The sequence below is a fragment of the Cherax quadricarinatus genome, chromosome 77 (assembly GCF_038502225.1).
Source record: "Cherax quadricarinatus isolate ZL_2023a chromosome 77, ASM3850222v1, whole genome shotgun sequence".
Taxonomy (NCBI): domain Eukaryota; kingdom Metazoa; phylum Arthropoda; class Malacostraca; order Decapoda; family Parastacidae; genus Cherax; species Cherax quadricarinatus.
Genome location: NC_091368.1, coordinates 17,726,971 through 17,749,698, shown reverse-complemented (window position 1 = coordinate 17,749,698; position 22,728 = coordinate 17,726,971). Strand labels below are relative to the sequence as shown.

General features: G+C 41.7%; 1 protein-coding gene across 1 annotated transcript in view; it reads right to left on the bottom strand.

The window, feature by feature from the left end:
• The window catches only part of LOC128702064 (probable glutamate receptor), a 90,853-nt gene that overhangs the window by 47,901 nt on the left and 20,224 nt on the right, over nt 1–22,728 (bottom strand). The window contains exons 4-7 of the mRNA XM_070101507.1: nt 20,039–20,155; nt 19,586–19,809; nt 15,257–15,385; nt 6,628–6,783 (exon numbers count right to left, since the gene is read on the bottom strand). Coding sequence (XP_069957608.1) covers nt 6,628–6,783; nt 15,257–15,385; nt 19,586–19,809; nt 20,039–20,155 — 626 coding nt within the window. The remainder of the gene's footprint in view (nt 1–6,627; nt 6,784–15,256; nt 15,386–19,585; nt 19,810–20,038; nt 20,156–22,728) is intronic.

Genomic DNA, 22,728 nt, shown 5'->3' with positions numbered 1-22,728 from the left:
CCCTGGAAGGTTGTGAGGGGACGTGAGGTAGTTGTTGGGGAAGGTGGTGGCCTTCACTCTGTGTCACAGGTCGGTTCTGATACCTTTTGCATTGCCTCAGAGAATGATCCCTCCTATCTGCTGCTGTCTTGTACCACTGCATAGCTCCTGGCGACGCACGAGAATGTGAAAGATCTAGAGGTAAAGATTTCCATCTATCTACATATATACATATATCAATAACAACACTGCGCTAGCCAAGGATTCGAACCCATGTTGTACTGGCCTGCCTCATGATAAGCGAGAACCACATGACACTTTAAACCACAGCGTCATGTGGTTCTTGCTTACCATGAGGCAGGCCAGTACAACATGGGTTCGAATTCTTGGCTAGCGCAGTGTTGTTATTAATCAATATCACTCGTCCGCGGTTACAATGACATATACATACACACACACACACACACACACACACACACACACACACACACACACACACACACACACACATATATATATATATATATATATGTGTGTGTGTGTGTGTGTGTGTGTGTGTGTGTGTGTGTGTGTGTGACTCTGTACTCACCTATTTGTGGTCCCAGGGGTTGAGACTCAGCTCCTGGCCCCACCTCTTCACTGATCACTAACTAGGTGAGTACAAATAGGAAGCGCGTCTGTCTGGCGCTCAGCAGACGGAGGATCAAGCCTCCACGTCATGCGCTGAATGATCCCCATGGATTTAGCGCTTAACATAAATTATTATTATTATTATTCACTGATCACTACTAGGTCTTCTCTCTCCCTGCTACATGAGATTTATCATACCTCGTCTTAAAGCTATGTATGGTTCCTGCCTCCACTACGTCACTTGCCAGACTGTTCCACTTCCTGACAACTCTGTGACTAAAGGAATACTCCCTAATATCCTTTTGATTCATTAAGTCTTCAACTTCCTATTGTGACTCCTTGTTTCTGTGACCTAACTCTGGAACATCCTGTCACTGTCCACCTTATATATTCGTCGCAGTATTTTGTATGTCGTTATCATGTCTCACCTAACCCTCCTGTCCTCAAGTGTCATCAAGCCGACTTCCCTTAATTTCATCGTAGGACATTACCCCTTAGCTCTGGAACTAGCCTTGTTGAAAACCTTTGCACTTTCTCTTTCTTAACGTGCTTGCCAGGTGAGGGTTTCAAACTGGTACTGCATACTCCAGTATGGGCCTGACGTACACGGTGTACAGTTTCTTGAACAATTCCTTGCTGAAGTATCGGAACGATATTCTCAGGTTTGCCAGGCGCACACATGCTGCAGCAGTTATCTGGTTGATGTGTGTTTCTGCAAACATGCTCGGTATTATACTCACCCCAAGATCTTTCTCCATGAGCGAGGTTTGCAGTCTTTGGCCACCTAGCCTAAACTCTGTCTGCGGTCTTCTTTGCCCTTCCCCAATCTTCATGACTTTGCATTTGGCGGGTTTAAATTTGAGAAGCCAATTCCTGGACCACGTGTCCAACCTGTCCAGGTCTCTGTAGTCCTGCCTGATCCTCATCTGATTTAATTCTCGTCATTAACTTCACATCATCTTCGAACAGAGACACTTCTGAGTCTATCCCTTCCCTCATGTCAATCACATATACCAAAAATGGCAGTGTTCCTTGGACTGACCCATGTGGGACACCGCTCGTCACAGGCGCCCACTGTGATACCTCATCACGTAATATGACTCGTTGTTGCCTCCCTGTCAGGTATTCTCTGATCCATTGCAGTGCCCTTCCTGTTATATGCGCCTGATCCTCCAGATTTTGCACTAATCTCTTGTAGGGGAACCGTGTCGAAGGCCTTCCTGCAGTCCAAGAAAATGCAATCAACCCACCCCTCTCTCTAGTGTCGTGTGTGTGCACTCACCTATTTTTTTTATTATTATTATTAACACACTGGCTAATTCCCACCAAGGCAGGGTGGCCAGAAAAAGAAAAACTTTCACCATCATTCACTCCATCACTGTCTTGCCAGAAGGGTGCTTTACACTACAGTTTTTAAACTGCAACTTTAACACTCCTCCTTCAGAGTGCAGGCACTGTACTTCCCATCTCCAGGACTCAAGTCCGGCCGCCGGTTTCTCTGAATCCCTTCATAAATGTTACTTTGCTCACACTCCAACAGCACGTCAAGTATTAAAAAACCTTTTGTCTCCATTCACTCCTATCAAACACGCTCACGCATGCCTGCTGGAAGTCCAAGCCCCTCGCACACAAAACCTCCTTTAGCCCCTCTCTCCAACCTTTCCTAGGCCGACCCCTACCCCGCCTTCCTTTCACTACAGACTGATACACTCTTGAAGTCATTCTGTTTCGCTCCATTCTCTCTACATGTCCGAACCACCTCAACAACCCTTCCTCAGCCCTCTGGACAACAGTTTTGGTAATCCCGCACCTCCTACTAACTTCCAAACTACGAATTCTCTGCATTATATTCACACCACACATTGCTCTCAGACATGACATCTCCACTGCCTCCAGCCTTCTCCTCGCTGCAACATTCATCACCCATGCTTCACACCCATATAAGAGCGTTGGTAAAACTATACTCTCATACATTCCCCTCTTTGTCTCCAAGGACAAAGTTCTTTGTCTCCACAGACTCCTAAGTGCACCGCTCACCCTTTTCCCCTCATCAGTTCTATGATTCACCTCATATTTCATAGACCCATCCGCTGACACATTCACTCCCAAAACATTCACCTCCTCCATACTCTCTCCCTCCAATCTGATATCCAATCTTTCATCAACTAATCTTTTTGTTATCCTCATAACCTTACTCTTTCCTGTATTCACTTTTAATTTTCTTCTTTTGCATACCCTACCAAATTCATCCACCAACCTCTGCAACTTCTCTTCAGAATCTCCCAAGAGCACAGTATCATCAGCAAAGAGCAACTGTGACAACTCCCATTTTATGTGTGATTCTTTATCTTTTAACTCCATGCCTCTTGCCAAGACCCTCGCATTTACTTCTCTTACAATCCCATCTATAAATATATTAAACAACCACGGTGACATCACACATCCTTGTCTAAGGCCTACTTTTACTTGGAAATAATCTCCCTATTTCCTACATACTCTAACTTGAGACTCTATCCTCGTAAAAACTCTTCACTGCTTTCAGTAACCTACCTCCTACACCATACACCTGCAACATCTGCCACATTGACCCCCTATCCACCCTGTCATACGCCTTTTCCAAATCCATAAATGTCACAAAAACTTCTTTAGCCTTATCTAAATACTGTTCACTTATATGTTTCACTGTAAACACCTGGTCCACACACCCCCTACCTTTCCTAAAGCCTCCTTGTTCATCTGCTATCCTATTATCCGTCTTACTCTTAATTCTTTCAATAATAACTCTACCATACACTTTACCAGGTATTCTCAACAGACTTATCCCCCTATAATTTTTTGCACTCTCTTTTATCCCCTTTGCCTTTATACAAAGGAACTATGCATGCTCTCTGCCAATCCCTAGGTACCTTACCCTCTTCCATACATTTATTAAATAATTGCACCAACCACTCCAAAACTATATCCCCACCTGCTTTTAACATTTCTATCTTTATTCCATCAATCCCGGTTGCCTTACCCCCTTTCATTTTACCTACTGCCTCACGAACTTCCCCCACACTCACAACTGGCTCTTCCTCACTCCTACAAGATGTTATTCCTCCTTGCCCTATACACGAAATCACAGCTTCCCTATCTTCATCAACATTTAACAATTCCTCAAAATATTCCTTCCATCTTCCCAATACCTCTAACTCTCCATTTAATAGCTCTCCTCTCCTATTTTTTTCTTATTTTCAACAAAATTTGTTGATAACATCTCACCCGCTCGCTCATTTGCTCTCTTTTTACATTGCTTCACCACTCTCTTAAACTCTCTCTTTTTCTCCATATACTCTTCCCTCCTTGCATCAACTTCTCATATGCTAACTTTTTCTCCCTTACTACTCTCTTTACGTCATCATTCCACCAATCGCTCCTCTTCCCTCCCACACCCACTTTCTTGTAACCACAAACTTCTGCTGAACACTCTAACACTACATTTTTAAACCTACCCTATACCTCTTCGACCCCATTGCCTATGCTCTCATTTGCCCATCTATCCTCCAATAGCTATTTATATCTTACCCTAACTGCCTCCTCTTTTAGTTTATGAACCTTCACCTCTCTCTTCCCTGATGCTTCTATTCTCCTTGTATCCCATCTACCTTTTACTCTCAGTGTAGCTACAACTAAAAAGTGATCTGATATATCTGTGGCCCCTCTATAAACATGTACATCCTGAAGTCTACTCAACAGTCTTTTATCTACCAATACATAATCCAACAAACTACTGTCATTTCGCCCTACATCATATCTTGTATACTTATTTATCCTCTTTTTCTTAAAATATGTATTACCTATAACTAAACCCCTTTCTATACAAAGTTCAATCAAAGAGCTCCCATTATCATTTACACCTGGCACCCCAAACTTACCTACCACACCCTCTCTAAAAGTTTCTCCTACTTTAGCATTCAGGTCCCCTATCACAATTACTCTCTCACTTGGTTCAAAGGTTTCTATACATTCACTTAACATCTCCCAAAATCTCTCTCTCTCCTCTACATTCCTCTCTTCTCCAGGTGCATACACGCTTATTATGACCCATTTTTCGCATCCAACCTTTACTATAATCCACATAATCCTTGAATTTACACATTCATATTCTCTTTTCTCCTTCCATAACTGATCCTTCAACATTACTGCTACCCGTTCCTTAGCTCTAACTCTCTCAGATACTCCAGATTTAATCCCATTTATTTCCCCCCACCGAAACTCCCCTACCCCCTTCAGCTTTGTTTTGCTTAGGGCCAGGACATCCAACTTCTTTTCATTCATAACATCAGCAATCATCTGTTTCTTGTCATCCGCACTACATCCACGCACATTCAAGCATCCCAGTTTTATAAAGTTTTTCTTCTTCTCTTTTTTAGTAATGTCTACAGGAGAAGGGGTTACTAGCCCATCGCTCCCGGCATTTTAGTCGCCTCATACGACACGCATGGCTTACGGAGGAAAGATTCTTTTCCACTTCCCCATGGACAATAGAAGAAATAAAGAAGAACAAGAGCTATTTAGAAAAAGGAGAAAAACCTAGATATATGTATATATATATATGCATGTGCGTGTCTGTGAAGTGTGACCAAAGTGTAAGTAGGAGTAGCAAGATATCCCTGTTATCTAGCGTGTTTATGAGACAGAAAAAGACACCAGCAATCCAACCACCATGCAAAACAGTTACAGGTTTCTGTTTCACAGACACCTGGCAGGACAGTAGTACTTCCCTGTGTGGTTGCTGTCTACCAACCTACTACCTTCGCTCACCTAATTGTACTCACCTAATTGTGGTTTCAGGGGTCGATACTCAGCCCCTGGCCCCATCTCTTCACCGACCGCTACTAGGTCCTCTTTCCCCCTGCTCCATGAGCTTTATCATACCTCGTCTTAAAACTATGTATAGTTCTTGCCTCCACTACATCGCTTGCCAGACTATTCCACTTCCTAACTACTCTGTGACTGAAGAAATACTTCCTAACATCCCTTTGACTCATCTGAATCTTCAGCTTCCAATTGTGACCCTGTGTTTCTGTGTCCCATCTCTGGAACATCCTGTCTCTGCCCACCTTGTCTATTCCACGCAGTATTTTGTATGTCGTTATCATGTCTCCCCTGACCCTCGTGTCCTCCAGTGTTGTCAGACCGATTTCCCTTAACCTTTCTTCATAGGACAATCCCCTTAGCTCTGGAACTAGCCTTGTTGCAAACCTTTGCACTTTCTCTAATTTCTTGACGTGTTTGACCAGGTGTGGGTTCCAAACTGGTGCTGCGTACTCCAGTATGGGCCTGACGTACACAGTGTATGAAGTCTTGAACGATTCCTTTCTGAGGTACCGGAACGCTATTCTCAGGTTTGCCAAGCGCCCATATGCCGCAGCAGTTATCTGGTTAATGTGTGCTTCTAGCGATGTACTCGGTATTATACTCACTCTTAGGTCTTTCTCCTTGAGTGAGGTTTGCAGCCTTTGGCCACCTAGCCTATACTCTGTCTGCGGTCTTCTTTGCCCTCCTCCGATCTTCATTGCTTCGCATTTGGGGGGTTAAATTCTAGGAGCCAGTTTCTGGACCACTCATCCAGCCTGTCCTGGTCTCTTTGTAGACCTGTCTGGTGCGCGTCTGATTTAATTCTCCTCATTAACTTCACGTCATCTGCAAACAGGGACACTTCTGAGTCTATCCCTTCCGTCATGTCGTTCACATATACCAAGAATAGCACTGGTCCCAGGACTGACCCCTGTGGGACCCCGCTCGTCACTGGCGCCCACTGTGGTACCTCATCACCGATCATGACTCGCTGTTGCCTCCCTGTTAGGTATTCTGTGTTGTGTGTGTGTGTGTGTGTGTTGTGTGTGTGTGTGTGTGTGTGTGTGTGTGTGTGTGTGTGTGTGTGTGTGTGTGTGTGTGTGTGTGTGTGTGTGTAAATTCTTACTTTCAGCTTGCTTATAAAGTATAAACAATATATTAACAATATGTTTTGCGTACGTGAAATTAAGTGCTTTAGAGAGGTAGTCCATGAGCTGTGGCCCAGAACCTCGGAAGTGAACCTTGCAGCCGCTGGAAGTTCTTGTGGCAGGTGATTTAATCTTATTAAATGTGTTTTTTTCTGCCGTCAACAGCAGATTTGGTCCATGGAATAATCTGTGAAGGAAAAGCGAAAATATACATTAATTAATGATGTATTTCTATTACTAAGCGTTGTAAGAAATATGACCTTCAGTCTATAACTTCAGTCAACTCTTCCTCGACGCACAGGTTTGGAAAGTGCAGAGTTCGGCATGAATTCAAAATGCAGTTAAATAATAGTGTCGAATATTTGATGGGAATCAAAACACACTCATAGATCGTGTAAAACCTAAAAATCAAAATATGTTTCTCAAAATTGTTGATTCGGACCAAAGATCAAAAGTTCCAAAATTATATAAGCACATTAAGGTTGAAGCCGCTCAGAACTTACGCGATCATAATAGAAGGATTGAAGCAACTCAGAAGTTACGAACAATACCTCTTCACTGGTCGCTACTAGGTCACTTTTCCTGCTACATGAGGTTTATCATACCTCTTCTTAAAGCTATGTATAGATCCTGTCTCCACTACATCACTTTTCAGACTGTTTCACTTCCTGACAGCTCTTAAGAAATACTTCCTAACATCCCTGTGACACATCTGAGTCTTTAACATCCAGTTGAGACCCCTTGTTGCTGTGACCCATCTCTGGAATATCCTCTTTCTGTACACCTTGTCGATTCCTCTCAGTATTTTATATGTCGTTATCATATCTTCCCTATCTCTCCTGTCCTCCAGTTTCGTCAGGTCGATTTCCCATAGCCTCTCCTCGTAGGACATACCCCTTATCTCCTGGACTAGTCTCACTGCAAGCCTTAGCACTTTCTCTAATTATTTACATGCTTGTCTATGTAGGATCCAAACTGGTGCTACAAACTCCAATATGGGCCTAACTTACAAGGTATGCAGTGTCCTGGACGATTCCTTATTGAGATGTCGAAATGCTATTCTTAGGTTTGCTAGGCGCCCATATGCTGCAGCAGTTATTTGGTTGATGTGCGCTTCAGGAGAAGTGCTTGGTATTATATTCACCCCAAGATCCTTTTTTGTGAGTGAGGATTGTAGTCTCTGGCCCCCTAGACTGTACTCCGTCTGCGATCTTCTTTGCCCTTCCCCAATCTTCATGACTTTGCACTTGGTGGGGTTGAACTCCAGTAGCCAGTTGTTGGACTATTCCTGCAGCCTGTCCAGATCCTTTTGTACTCCTGCCTGATCCTCCTCCGATTGAATTATTCTCATTAACCTCACATCGTCTCAAACTGGGACACTTTTCAGTATATTCGTTCCGTCATTTTTTTCACATATACCTGAAATAGCCCCAGTTCTATTACTGGCCCATGTGGAACCCCTCTCGTCACGTACAATGACTCGCTGTTGCCTTCCTGTCAGGTATTCTCTGATCTGTTGCAGTGCCCTCCCCGTTATACCTGCCTTGTCCTCCTGCTTTTGCACTAATCTCTTGTGTGAAACTGAGTCAAAAGCCTTCTTACAGTCCAAGAAAACGCAATCTACACACCTTTATCTCTCTTGTCTTACTGCTGTCACCCTGTCATAAAACTGCAGTAGGTTTGTGACTCAGGATTTCCCCTCCCGGAAACCGTGCTGGTTGTCGTTGATAAGCTCATTCACTTCTAGGTGCTCTACCACTCTTCTCCTGATAATCGTCTCCATGACTTTGCATGTTATACATGTCAGTGACTAAAAGTGGGACTACATTCCTGCCTTCCATACCTCAGGTAGTCGCCCTGTTTCGACAGACATTTTGAAAATTGTTATTAGTGGTGCACAAAGCGCCTCTGCTCCCTCCCTCAGAACCCATGGAAAGATGTCATACGGCCCCATTGCCTTTGAGGTATCTAGCTCGACTAGTAGCGTCTTCACCTCCTCAGTTGTATGTATTTTGTCCAGCACCTGATGATCTACCCCACCTCTCCGTCTTTCTGGAGTCCCTTTTGTCTCTGTGAAAACTTCTTTGAATATCATGTTGAGCTCCTCACATACTTCTCGGTCATTTCTTGTGATCTGCCCTCTTTCTTTCCTGAGCCTGATTACCTGGCCCTTGACAGATGTTTTCCTCCTGATGTGGTTATAAAACAGCTTCGGGTCATATTTGTCTTTCGCTGCTATGTCATTTTCAAATTGTCGTTTGGCCTTCCTCTTTACCTGAGAGTATTCATTTCTGTTTCTACGACTGCTCTCATTATTTCCCTGGGTTCTTTGTCTTCCATACTTCTTCCATTATCTAGGACACTTGGTTTTGCTTCTCTACCCGTATGGGTGAACCAAGGGCACGTCCTGGCCATCTCGTTATTTCCATTACCCTTGTGTACAAGCCTCTCCTCTACTTTCTTGCATATTGTATTGTATGAGTGTGTGTGTGTACTCACCTATTTGTGGTTGCAGGGGTCGAGACTCACCTCCTGGCCCCACCTCCTCACTGATCGCTACTAGGTCCTCTCTCTCTCCCTGCTACATGAGCTTTATCATACCTCGTCTTAAAACTATGTATGGTTCCTGCCTTCACTACATCACTTGCCAGACTATTCCACTTCCTGACAACTCTATGAATGAAGAAATTCTTCCTAACATCCCTTTGACTCATCTGAGTCTTCAACTTCCAACTGCGGCCTCTTGTTTCTGTGTCCCATCTCTCCAACCTCCTGTCTCTGTCCACTTTATCTATTCCTCGCACTATTTTGTATGTCTTGCATGTGTTTGCATGAATATTTTAAAGACAATAAGGATATTTTGAGAAAATATTTATGAAAAATAGATATTTTTATGACAATATGATAAAAAATATAGAATTTTATGAGCATTTCTATGAAAATATTCAAAAGTCTATGGAGATACATTGAAAATGAGGTCTCAGGTAAGCCCGACAAGTTTGAAAAGGTGGTGGCATGTTGGTCTTGAGTCAGGTCTGACATGGTATTACTGGTTGAGTAAGAGAGGTTACTCTCAGTCTCTCAGTCCGAGGATTAGGAGTTGGATTAATGATGTCTTCTATTTATCTTGCTATGAAGAGATGAATGTATATGAGTGTGTATATAGCTGCATAAATGTGTGTGTTTACATGAGAATGTGTGTGTATATGTATTTGAGGTAGTGAATCGATAAAGAGATCTTATTATTAAATGTGTCAAAAAAAATGAAAATCAGCAGTGATTGGTTAATGACCCTTCGAAGGTTATCTAGATCCCGCAGGAATTAGAAAGCTATGTGATCAGTATAAATATGGTATCAGTCCTTGTTGGTTATCCCAGGTAGGTAGCATAAGAAACCTTGTCTCTCTCGTAGCTTATAACGTAGTAGAAATCACATTTCGCGTACAGAAGCTTACAGACGCTAGAATTGGGGATACCAGTGTTGTGAATGTTGTTGTTGTAATGTGAGAGTCGTTCGTGAAATATTATAATCCAATAGAACTGTATCTACTGGAGCGTTGAAATCTCCAAGTATTGATTGGAATTAGTGTTGTTGGGTTTTGTTATTGTTGTGACAACTGTAAGTTGTGAGATAATGGTGTGAATGGCAATTGTTGTTAGTGTTGTGATTTATGTTTTGTGAATGTTGTTATAATATGTTGTGGCAACTGAAAATTGTGAGTGCATGAATGTTACAAGATGGTGTTATGTAATGGTGTTACATATTGCAATAACATGTTAGTGTTGTGAATGTTGATGGTAATATGAAAATTGTTGTGAATTTTAGGTGTTGTAATAATGTGTTGTGAACATTGATGGTATTGTGGGTGGAAGTTGATGGTGTTGTAATAATGTGTTGTGAACATTGATGGTATTGTGGGAGGAAGTTGATGGTGTTGTAATAATGTGTTGTGAAATGTCGGGACTGAAAAAATTATTGGTGGAAATTGATGTTGTTATAAGTAATGTGTTGAGAGTTGTGAACATTGTTAAAAGTTGTGAACATTGTTTTGGTAATACTATGTGTTTTGGCACATAAAATGGTGGTAGTTGTGGACGTTGTTGGTGTTGTGAGTCGATGTGAATGTTGATGGTGTTGTGAGTCGATGTGAATGTTGATGGTGTTGTGAGTCGATGTGAATGTTGATGGTGTTGTGAACATTGTTGTCAAAGTTATAAAAATGGATGATGTTGCTGCAAATATTTCATGTAGACAGTGAGTGAATGTGAGAGTAGCATGATGTAGACAGTGAGTGAATGTGAGAGTAGCTTGATGTAGACAGTGAGTGAATGTGAGAGTAGCTTGATGTAGACAGTGAGTGAATGTGAGTGTAGCTTGATGTAGACAGTGAGTGAATGTGAGTGTAGCTTGATGTAGACAGTGAGTGAATGTGAGAGTAGCTTGATGTAGACAGTGAGTGAATGTGAGTGTAGCTTGATGTAGACAGTGAGTGAATGTGAGAGTATGTAGACAGTGAGTGAATGTGAGTGTAGCTTGATGTAGACAGTGAGTGAATGTGAGTGTAGCTTGATGTAGACAGTGAGTGAATGTGAGTGTAGCTTGATGTAGACAGTGAGTGAATGTGAGTGTAGCTTGATGTAGACAGTGAGTGAATGTGAGAGTAGCTTGATGTAGACAGTGAGTGAATGTGAGTGTAGCTTGACGTGAGTGTAGCAGTAGACAGTGAATGTGAGTGTAGCTTGAATGTGAGTGTAGCTTGATGTGACAGTGAGTGAATGTGAGTGTAGCTTGATGACAGTGAGTAGACAGTGAGTGAAGTGTGTAGCTGTAGCAGTGTAGCTTGATGTAGACAGTGAGTGAATGTGAGTGTAGCTTGATGTAGACAGTGTGTGAGTGAGTGAATGTGAGTGTAGCTTGACGTGTAGACAGTAGACAGCGAGTGAATGAATGTGAGTGTAGCTTGATGTAGACAGTGTGAATGTGAGTGTAGCTTGATGTAGACAGTGAGTGAATGTGAGTGTAGCTTGATGTAGACAGTGAGTGAATGTGAGACAGCGAGTGAATGTGAGTGTAGCTGTAGCTTGATGTAGACAGTGAGTGAATGTGAGTGTAGCTTGATGTAGACAGTGAGTGAATGTGAGTGTAGCTTGATGTAGAGAGTGAGTGAATGTGAGTGTAGCTTGATGTAGACAGTGAGTGAATGTGAGTGTAGCTTGATGTAGAGAGTGAGTGAATGTGAGTGTAGCTTGGTGTAGACAGTGACAGTGTAGCTTGATGAGTGAATGTGAGTGTAGCTTGATGTAGACAGGGAGTGAATGTGAGTGTAGCTTGATGTAGACAGTGAGTGAAGTTGTGTAGCTTGATGTAGACAGTGAGTGAATGTGAGTGTAGCTTGATGTAGACAGTGAGTGAATGTGAGTGTAGCTTGATGTAGACAGTGAGTGAATGTGAGTGTAGCTTGATGTAGACAGTGAGTGAATGTGAGTGTAGCTTGGTGTAGACAGCGAGTGAATGTGAGTGTAGCTTGATGTAGACAATGAGTGAATGTGAGTGTAGCTTGATGTAGACAGTGAGTGAATGTGAGTGTAGCTTGATGTAGACAGTGAGTGAATGTGAGTGTAGCTTGATGTAGACAGTGAGTGAATGTGAGAGTAGCATGATGTAGACAGTGAGTGAATGTGAGTGTAGCTTGATGTAGACAGTGAGTGAATGTGAGTGTAGCTTGATGTAGACAGTGAGTGAATGTGAGTGTAGCTTGATGTAGACAGTGAGTGAATGTGAGTGTAGCTTGATGTAGACAGGGAGTGAATGTGAGTGTAGCTTGATGTAGACAGCGAGTGAATGTGAGTGTAGTTTGATGTAGACAGTGAGCGAATGTGAGTGTAGCTTGGTGTAGACAGCGAGTGAATGTGAGTGTAGCTTGATGTAGACAGCGAGTGAATGTGAGTGTAGCTTGATGTAGACAGCGAGTGAATGTGAGTGTAGCTTGGTGTAGACAGCGAATGAATGTGAGTGTAGCATGATGTAGACAGTGAGTGAATGTGAGTGTAGCTTGATGTAGACAGTGAGTGAATGTGAGTGTAGCTTGATGTAGACAGTGACTCAAGAAATCGTAATGACACGATTGCAAATAAACCATACCCCCGGCCGGGATTGAACCCGCGGTCATAGAGTCTCAAAACTCAAATTCGTCTGTAAAAACTTGCATTTGTGGTCACAGTGGTGCCTGTGCTAACCTTCCTATGGTGTAGAAATATACCTAGTTGGATGAATCTTATTGTGGCTAGCTGGTCTAGTGGCTAACGCGACGGGCTGGAGTTTTGAGACTCTATGACCGCGGGTTCAATCCCGGCCGGGGGTATGGTAGACAGTGAGTGAATGTGAGTGTAGCTTGATGTAGACAGTGAGTGAATGTGAGTGTAACTTGGTGTAGACAGCGAGTGAATGTGAGTGTAACTTGGTGTAGACAGCGAGTGAATGTGAGTGTAACTTGGTGTAGACAGCGAGTGAATGTGAGTGTAACTTGGTGTAGACAGCGAGTGAATGTGAGTGTAACTTGGTGTAGACAGCTAGTGAATGTGAGTGTAACTTGGTGTAGACAGCGAGTGAATGTGAGTGTAGCTTGAAGTAGACAGCGAGTGAATGCGAGTGTAACTTGGTGTAGACAGTGAGTGAATGTGAGTGTAGCTTGATGTAGACAGCGAGTGAATGTGAGTGTAGCTTGATGTAGACAGTGAGTGAATGTGAGTGTAGCTTGATGTAGACAGTGAGTGAATGTGAGTGTAGATTGATGTAGACAGTGAGTGAATGTGAGTGTAACTTGGTGTAGACAACGAGTGAATGTGAGCGTAGCTTGAAGTAGACAGCGAGTGAATGTGAGTGTAGCTTGAAGTAGACAGTGAGTGAATGTGAGTGTAGCTTGATGTAGACAGTGAGTGAATGTGAGTGTAGCTTGATGTAGACAGTGAGTGAATGTGAGTGTAGCTTGATGTAGACAGCGAGTGAATGTGAGTGTAGCTTGATGTAGACAGTGAGTGAATGTGAGTGTAGCTTGGTGTAGACAACGAGTGAATGTGAGTGTAGCTTGATGTAAACAGCGAGTGAATGTGAGTGTAGCTTGATGTAGACAGTGAGTGAATGTGAGTGTAGCTTGGTGTAGACAACGAGTGAATGTGAGTGTAGCTTGATGTAAACAGCGAGTGAATGTGAGTGTAGCTTGATGTAGACAGTGAGTGAATGTGAGTGTAGCTTGATGTAGACAGTGAGTGAATGTGAGTGTAGCTTGATGTAGACAGCGAGTGAATGTGAGTGTAGCTTGATGTAGACAGTGAGTGAATGTGAGTGTAGCTTGATATAGACAGTGAGTGAATGTGAGTGTAGCTTGATATAGACAGTGAGTGAATGTGAGTGTAGCTTGATATAGACAGTGAGTGAATGTGAGTGTAGCTTGATATAGACAGTGAGTGAATGTGAGTGTAGCTTGATGTACACAGTGAGTGAGTGTGAGTGTAGCTTGATGAAGACAGCGAGTGAATGTGAGTGTAGCTTGATGTAGACAGCGAGTGAATGTGAGTGTAGCTTGATATAGACAGTGAGTGAATGTGAGTGTAGCTTGATATAGACAGTGAGTGAATGTTAGTGTAGCTTGATGTAGACAGCGAGTGAATGTGAGTGTAGCTTGATGTATACAGTGAGTGAATGTGAGTGTAGCTTGATGTATACAGTGAATGAATGAAAGTGTAGCTTGATGTAGACAGTGAGTGAATGAAAGTGTAGCTTGATGTAGACAGTGAGTGAATGAAAGTGTAGCTTGATGTAGACAGTGAGTGAATGTTAGTGTAGCTTGATGTACACAGTGAATGAATGAAAGTGTAGCTTGATGTAGACAGTGAGTGAATGTTAGTGTAGCTTGATGTACACAGTGAGTGAGTGTGAGTGTAGCTTGATGAAGACAGCGAGTGAATGTGAGTGTAGCTTGATGAAGACAGCGAGTGAATGTGAGTGTAGCTTGATGTAGACAGTGAGTGAATGTGAGTGTAGCTTGATATAGACAGTGAGTGAATGTGAGTGTAGCTTGATATAGACAGCGAGTGAATGTGAGTGTAGCTTGATGGAGACAGTGAGTGAATGTGACTGTAGCTTGATGTATACAGTGAGTGAATGTGAGTGTAGCTTGACGTAGACAGTGAGTGAATGTGAGTGTAGCTTGATGTAGACAGCGATTGAATATGAGTGAATATATATATATATATATATATATATATATAAATATATATATATATATATATATATATATATATATATATATATATATATATATATATATATATATATATATATATATATATATATATATATATATATATATATATATATATATATATATATATATATATATATATATATATATATATATAAATATATGGCAAGACAAGCCACAGGAGGTGGAAGGAAATCTTCAGCTCAAATACTTTCACAGTTCTCAGTGCATCATCAGGAGCTGTGCGATGTTGCAATGGCAGCAACAGGAGATATTGGGTAATTTTTTTCAGGGTATGGTAACTCAGTGGCACCAGCATAATATATATATATGTGTTGTGTGTTGTATTGTTGCATAACGTGGACTACAGCGTTCGTTAAACTTTTTTCTGATACTCACTTGGAGAACTTGTCTGGGAAGAGTGGGAGATGGGATGTAAAAACAAGACCACGCTGAGTGGTCCAGGAGGCCACTTGTAGGGGCTTCTCTCCCCGGGGACTGTATGGAAGATACACGTACACACTGCACCTGTAACAGAATGTAATCCCTGAAACATTCTGTCCCTATCCACCCTTTCAATTCTTCTCAGTATTTTATATTTTGTTATCATGTCCCCCTGTCCCTCCTGTTTTCAGTGTTATCAGGTTGAGTTCCCTTAACGTTTTCTAGAATGACAAGCCCCTCACTTCTGGGACTAGTCTCCTTTACAATTTCTCTAATTTTTTGACGTGTCTGACCAGGTTTGAGTTCCAAACTGGTGATAAAAACTGCAATATGGGCCTGACGTACACGGTGTACAATGTCGTGAATGATTTTTTACTTAGATGTCGAAACCCTATTCTCAGGTTTGTGAGGCGCCCATTTGCTTCAGCAGTTATTTCGTTGATGTGCGCCTCAGGAGATGTGCTCTGCATGATGCTTACTACAAGATCCTTTTCCTTGAGCAAGTTTTGCGGCCTTTGATCTCTTAGTGTGTACTCCATCTGCGGTCTTTGTCCTTCCCCAATCTTCATAACTTTAAACTCCAGAAACCATTTGTCAGACCAGGCATGCAGAGTGTCCACAGCCACTTGTAGGTTTACCTTATCCTCTTCTGCTTGTGTTCTCCTCATTAGTTTCATATCATCTTCAGAGACACCTCTGACTATCCCTTCCGTCATATATACAAGATTCGGCACCGGATTTATGACTGACCCTTGTAGTACCCCACTCGACACATGCACCCACTCTGACACCTCGTCTCAGACCGACACACGTTGTTTCCTTCCTGTCAGATATTCCACTGCAGAACTTTCCCTCCTATTCCTGCCTGCTCCTCTAGTTTTAAAACGAGTCTCTTGTGTGGTACTGTGTCGAAAGCCTTCTCACAGTCCAAGAAGATACAGTCTACCCATCCTACTGTCTTGTCTTACTTCTGTTACCTTGTCATAGAACTCCAATAGGTTCAAGATGTAGGATTTCTCTTCCTGAAGCTGTATTGCTTATCACTGGTTAGTCCATTCGTTCTAGGCGCTCTTTTCTTAGTAATTTTCTCCATAACTTTACATACAATACATGTCAGTGACACTGTTCTCAAAAATCAGGACTACATTTGCTATATTCCACACCTCAGGCAGTTGCTCTGTTTCACTAGATTTATTGAAGATTGTTGTTAGTGGTGAACACAATGCGTGTGTGTGTGTGTAATCACCTAATTGTGGTTGCAGGGGTCGATACTCAGCGTCTGGCCCCGCCTCTTCACTGAACGCTACTTGGTCCTCTCTCCCCCTGCACCATGAGCTTGATCGTACCTCGTCTTAAAGCTACATATGGTTCCTGCCTCCACTACGTCACTTGCCAGACTATTCCACTTCCTAACAACTCTATGACTGAAGAAATACTTGCTAACATCCCTTTGAGTCATCTGAGTCCTCATCTTCCAAGCGTGACCCCTTGTTGCTGTGTCCCATCTCTGGAACATCCTGTCTCTGTCTACCTTGTCGATTTCTCCCAGTATTTTATATGTCGTTATCATATCCCTTCTGTCTCTCCTCTCCTCCGGTGTCGTCAGGTCGATTTCCCGTAACCTCTCCTCGTAGGACATACTCCTTAGCTCCGGGAAAAGTTTCGTTGCACTCTCTCTAATTTTCATACTTGCTTGGGTAGGTGCAGATTCCAAACTGGTGCTGCAAACTCTAATATGGGCCTGAAGTACATGGTGTACAGGGTCGTGAACGACTCCTTACTGAGATTTTGGAATGCTATTCTTAGGTTTGCCAGGCGTCCACATGCTGCAGCAGTTATTTGGTTGACGTGCGCCTCAGGACAAGTGCTTGGTATTATTCTCACTTCAAGATCCTTTTCCGTGAGTGAGGTTTGTAGCTTCTGGCTTCCAGACTGTACTCCGTATGCAGTTTTCTTTGCCCTTTTATAATCTTCATGACTTTTCACTTGGTACGGTTGAACTCTAGGGGCCAGTTTCTGTACAAGGCCTGCAGCATGTCTAGATACCTTTGTAGTATTGCCTTGTCCTCCTCCCATTGAATTTTTCTCATTAACTTCACATCGTCGAAAACGGACAATTCTGAGTCTATTCCTTCCGTCATGGCTTTCAAATACACTCCAAACAGCACCGGTCTTAGAACTGACTACGCTCGTCAGAGGCCCCCATTCGTCATGTACAATGACTCCCTGTTGCCTTCCTGTCAGGCATTCTCTGATCCATTGCAGTGTCTTCCTTGTTATACATGTCTGGTCCTCTAGTTTTCGCACTAATCTCTTGTGTGGAACTGTGTCAAAAGCCTTCTTACAGTCTAAGAAAACGCAGTCTACCCACCCCTCTCTCTCTCTTGTTTTACTGCTACCACCCTGTCATAAAACTCCAGTAGGTTTGTGACGCAGGATTTCTCATCTCTGAAACCGTGCTGGTTGTCGTTGATAAGCTCATTCCTTTCTAGGTGCTCCACCACTCTTCTGATAATCTTCTCCATGACTTCGCATACTATACATGTCAATGACACTGGTCTGTAGTTTAATGTTTCGCATCTGTCTCCTTTTCTGAAAACTGGGACTGCAAAAGCTGTCTTCCATAACTCAGGGAGTCTCTTTTTTTTTTTTGATAGACGAGTTGATGATTGCCGATAGTACTTCAGAGAGCACCTCTGCTTCCTCTCACAAGACTCATGGAGAGATGTTATCCGGCCCCATCGCTATTGAGGTATCTAGCTCACTAAGCAACCTCTTCACTTCTTCCTCGGTTGTAAGTATTGTGTACAACACTTGATGGTGTACCCCACCTCTCTGTCTTCTGGAGTTCTCTGCCTCCTCTGTGAATACTTTGAATATCATGTTGAATTCCTCACATACTTCATGGTCGTTTCTTGTGATCTTCCATCCTTCCTCTAGTTGATTTCCTCGTCCCTGGCTTCTGTTTTCCTCCTGATGTGGCTGTACCACAGCTTCGGATCAGATTTGGCTTTCGCTGCTATGTCATTTCTGTGTGTGTGTGTGTGTGTGTGTGTGTGTGTGTGTGTGTGTGTGTGTGTGTGTGTGTGTGTGTGTGTGTGTGTGTGTGTGTGTGTGTGTTTGTGTGTGTGTGTGTGTGTGTGTGTGTGTGTGTGTGTGTGTGTGTGTGTGTGTGTGTGTGTGTGTGTGTGTGTGTGTGTGTGTGTGTGTGTGTGTGTGTGTCAGTGTGTGTGTGTGTGTGTGTGTGTGTGTGTGTGTGTGTGTGTGTGTGTGTTTGCATGTGTGTTGATCTGTTTAATTACCTACATAGTGGTGATCTAACTTCCACGTAAGAATGTGTCTCATAAATAGTGCTTCTATTATCTCTACGAGGTGCTATCAAAAAGTTCCTGGACTATCACGTAAGAAAATATATAGGCTTATTTAATCACGTATTTGAAGTTGTCTCCATGGAAATACTCTCCTTGTGAAGCTATGCACTGATCCTAGCTCCTGTGCCACTTTTCAAAACATTTTTGGAACTCTTCTAATGGCGTTTAGCAGGTCCTTCAATCCTGCTTGAATCTCCTCCAGGTCGTTAAGTACCGCCCTTTGATTGTCATTTTAATTTTAAGGTTTGAGAAGAGAAATAAATCACAGTGGGCTTGACCTGGGGAGTAGGGAGGGTGGGGGACGCCCACAATGTTAATTTTGGCCAAAAAAAGAAGGATTTCCTAGTCATGAGGCAGCAAACGGGGCATAAATTTTGCAGTTACTTGTCCCTGGTTCAAATTTCCAGTCAAGATGCTTACCATGACCCATAAGAAGAGCCTTCCTTACTTTTCAATGTTCGTGTCTGTTTATGATGCTGATGGACGATCTTATCGTTCATCATCCTTAACTTAAATTCTTCCTCCATCGAATCGACAAAACCAATCAGATCACTGTCTCCATCCAACTGTTTCTTCGCCAAACGCTTATTGAAGTTTTTCTTAAGTTTTGCAAGCCGTTTTACCGAGGTTAAAATAGAATTTCCCACATGCACTCTTTTTTTTTTAAATTCCGTTGTGTTATACTAAAAATCGCATCAATGCAATGATAACAGAATAAATGTCTGACTAGCTTCAACATGATGGCAGACTGCACTGAAACTCGCCACGCTGCTTCACATAGTGTACTTCTCAACATAATTTATGCTGCCGCCATATTTCACCCAGGAAGGGCGTGAAAATTCTAGACCGGGAAATTTTTGATAGCTTCTCGTATATTCTTTAATCCAAATTTCCATATAAAAATGTTTATCACCTGGCATTTGCTGTGTCGTCGTTGATAACAACTAATACAGAATTCGTCATGGAGAGAATTGCTTGGTGATCCTGCAGCTCCTTAATGTGAGAACGAGTTACGATCAGCAACCTTGTTGACCACACAAATATGTGGAACTTGAGGGACAATTCAACGAAGGCAGCTAAGAAGGCTGAGTCGTCACTCATCACAACCACTGTCATGTACAATGATATTTGCTGCATCTGATAATGTAATAATTAAAGTGCCATTAATCACAGGTATCTTAAACGGGATGTGGATTTAAGCAGACAAACAAAATGTGTAGCAGTAATTTGAGTTGATTTAATGTTATATGATGTTACCTGATACTGTTTTATTTTGAGTTACAATATATACAGTACACTAGTTCCCTACCTGGTGCTTCAAGAATATAAAAATTATTTCATGCTAAATGTTACGTAAACAACTTACCTGCTTAACTTTTTCTACTGTTAATAAGAGATGATTGTCTTTTTTGTCAAAATCTGAAAAATTAGTTATTGCTTCAAAAATCCCGACTCCTCCTGGAAACCGTATGCTGTTTGTTATCTGAAAATATATTTTCATATGTAAGGTTTTCTCAAAATATGTAGATCGTCCTCGTAGAATTTAGCTTAAAACTGCGTCAAGCTGCTCAACCTGGAAGTTGCAGTTTATTACTAGTAAGAATAAATGTGGCCAGAAAGAAGTTAATACATTTTGTAAACATTCGAAATTCAATTAAGATGGAGTTTGGTTTGGAGACATATATTTCACTGGACAAAATATTAAGGAAAGCAACTTTTTTATAGGCATTTCGAATATGGGCGCACGGGTACACAACTGGCCATGAGACAAGACACCAGCAAGGAAATAATTAAGACAATAATTAAGACAATAATAATTAAGACAATAATAATTAAGACAAAGATAAACGCTGAAGATAGTTGACTGAGTGACTAAATATTATCACTACCAATATTTACAGTACGCAAGAGAGCAGTAATACAGGCAGATGTTTAACAGGTAATATTGAAATTAAATAGTGAGTTTGCTCGTTGCTATTGTTTTATTAACTCATTTTAAAGAGATGAGAAAGTTTAATTGCAAGACTGTCCTCCAAGACAGTGTATGTATGAAGTCAAGTTGTCTGCAGGTCACCTGATTGATTGATATTTGTAACTACTAGACCTTCAGAGTAAAGCTGTGGAGCCCAAACTGTTATAGGACAATAACTATTGGGTTTAGGTTGATTATAAAGGGAATCCAAAACATTGTTGTGATAAACATTGAATAAACATAACATTTTTGGTGCACACTTCACCATTATCCCAGAACACTGTTACAACTGGGTTTTATTCGCATCTGTTAGATGGGTAGTGCACTGCCATGATACAAATAAACTAGCTAATGGTACTGGTTTTCCTTTCGAGTCATCCTATTCACCTTGCAGTACGAGAATTTATAGATAAAAGTTTGTAAATAGATAGCTTTAAAGTCAAAACTTTGCCACATGAAGAAACAGCAAATTAGGACAAACATCAGTCCAAGGCACTTGAAAATGACAATAACGTGGCCCATCACTAAAAATCCTAGTACCTATACACAGTAAAGTTTTGACTTAGTCTTAAGGCCCAGAGCATGAGGTAAATGTTGTTATTCCACATGGGTTAAGGTAAGTCAACGGGTTGTAATCACTGAACACGGAGATGATGATACATAGATGTCAAAGTGTTCCAGCACCATAGCCACAGCTAAGGTATCTTCCTTTATAGTAGAGTATTCCCATTGATGTGGCTTAGGTTTGGCTGGAAGTAGCTTCAAGATATAAAGATCCCTCCCTATATACTTGATGAAGAGCTTCATAAACTCCCATTTGAAGATAGTCAACTGTAAGAAAAATGTACTTGAATAATCTCGTGATATAAATGTTCCATCGTCAGGAATAATTCACGAGATTTTATATCAAGGCAACTTTGTAATTCTAGGTGGTCATAGTGTTAGCTGTGTTATGCAGCTGTCTTTTTCTTGCCCTACTAAGAGATCCAAGAAAAGTGACACAGGACTGACTAAATGCGGATTTATTGAGAGTTACAGTAAGTTGAAACTTCATAAACCTATCAAAAATATATCTGAAATATACGTGAGTCCTAGTTATCAGGAGCTAGTAATTCATCTAGGTATGACTGAGTGGCTACTAATCCCTCTATTGCTACAAGAATCAATTTTTTAAATGTGACAGGTTCCTTGCACATGAAGAAAGAAAATTTACCCCTCTTGAGAAAATTTATCCCCCTTGAACTGCAAAAGCTGAGATCTCCTTAGTCATGTCTGTTAGTGGTTCTTGATATAAGTCTCTGAGGTCTAATGTAGAAATGAACTTGGCTTTACCCAAGAAATTGTCAGTGTCGTCCATGTGTGAAAGTGAGGAGGAATCTGGGACCAAAACTTCATTCATCTTCCAGCAGTCAGTAAACATCCAAAGTCCTCTGTCTCGTTAATTACTGAGGATGCAAGGCAAACTGCACAGACTTAAAAAAAACTCTTCTAACTTACGCTCCCGTAGGAAATTTATCTTATTTTGCAGTAATTTCAGCTTCTCTGGTATTGTGATGCCCACGTCAAAATCACGACACCCCAAATATTATACTTTTTCAGAAGATCCAAAACTATGTCGGCATAGGTTTCCTGTAATATCAGCCATCTGTGCTTCCAAAATGACGGACACGAGCAGTTATACTTTGACTCCAAGGATTTTTGCAGTGTGTCAGACACAACATCGACATCCGTTAAGAACAGAAGATATGGTTGTAATGGGGCAATGAGGTTTCCCAAATTTTTTCAACTAATGTATTAGGCTTTACCTATCACAGGTTTGTCAATAGGGAGATACCACATAGGTAATGTTAGACATCTTCCCTACCACCTGCATTGGGCCACTAAATAGTGCGTTCAAGGTCTGACTTTATCCCTTGTTTTAAAGAAAAAGGGTTTAGATATCTTGCCATTACTTAGTTTTGTGTCACTGGCACCTCTTGGAGTACCTGCTAAGGTTCTTTTGTCAAATATTTCCTCAAAAGGACTGTACCCAGTAGATTCTTGAACATTCTCACAGCAGAAACCCCTAAAGGCAGGAATCATCT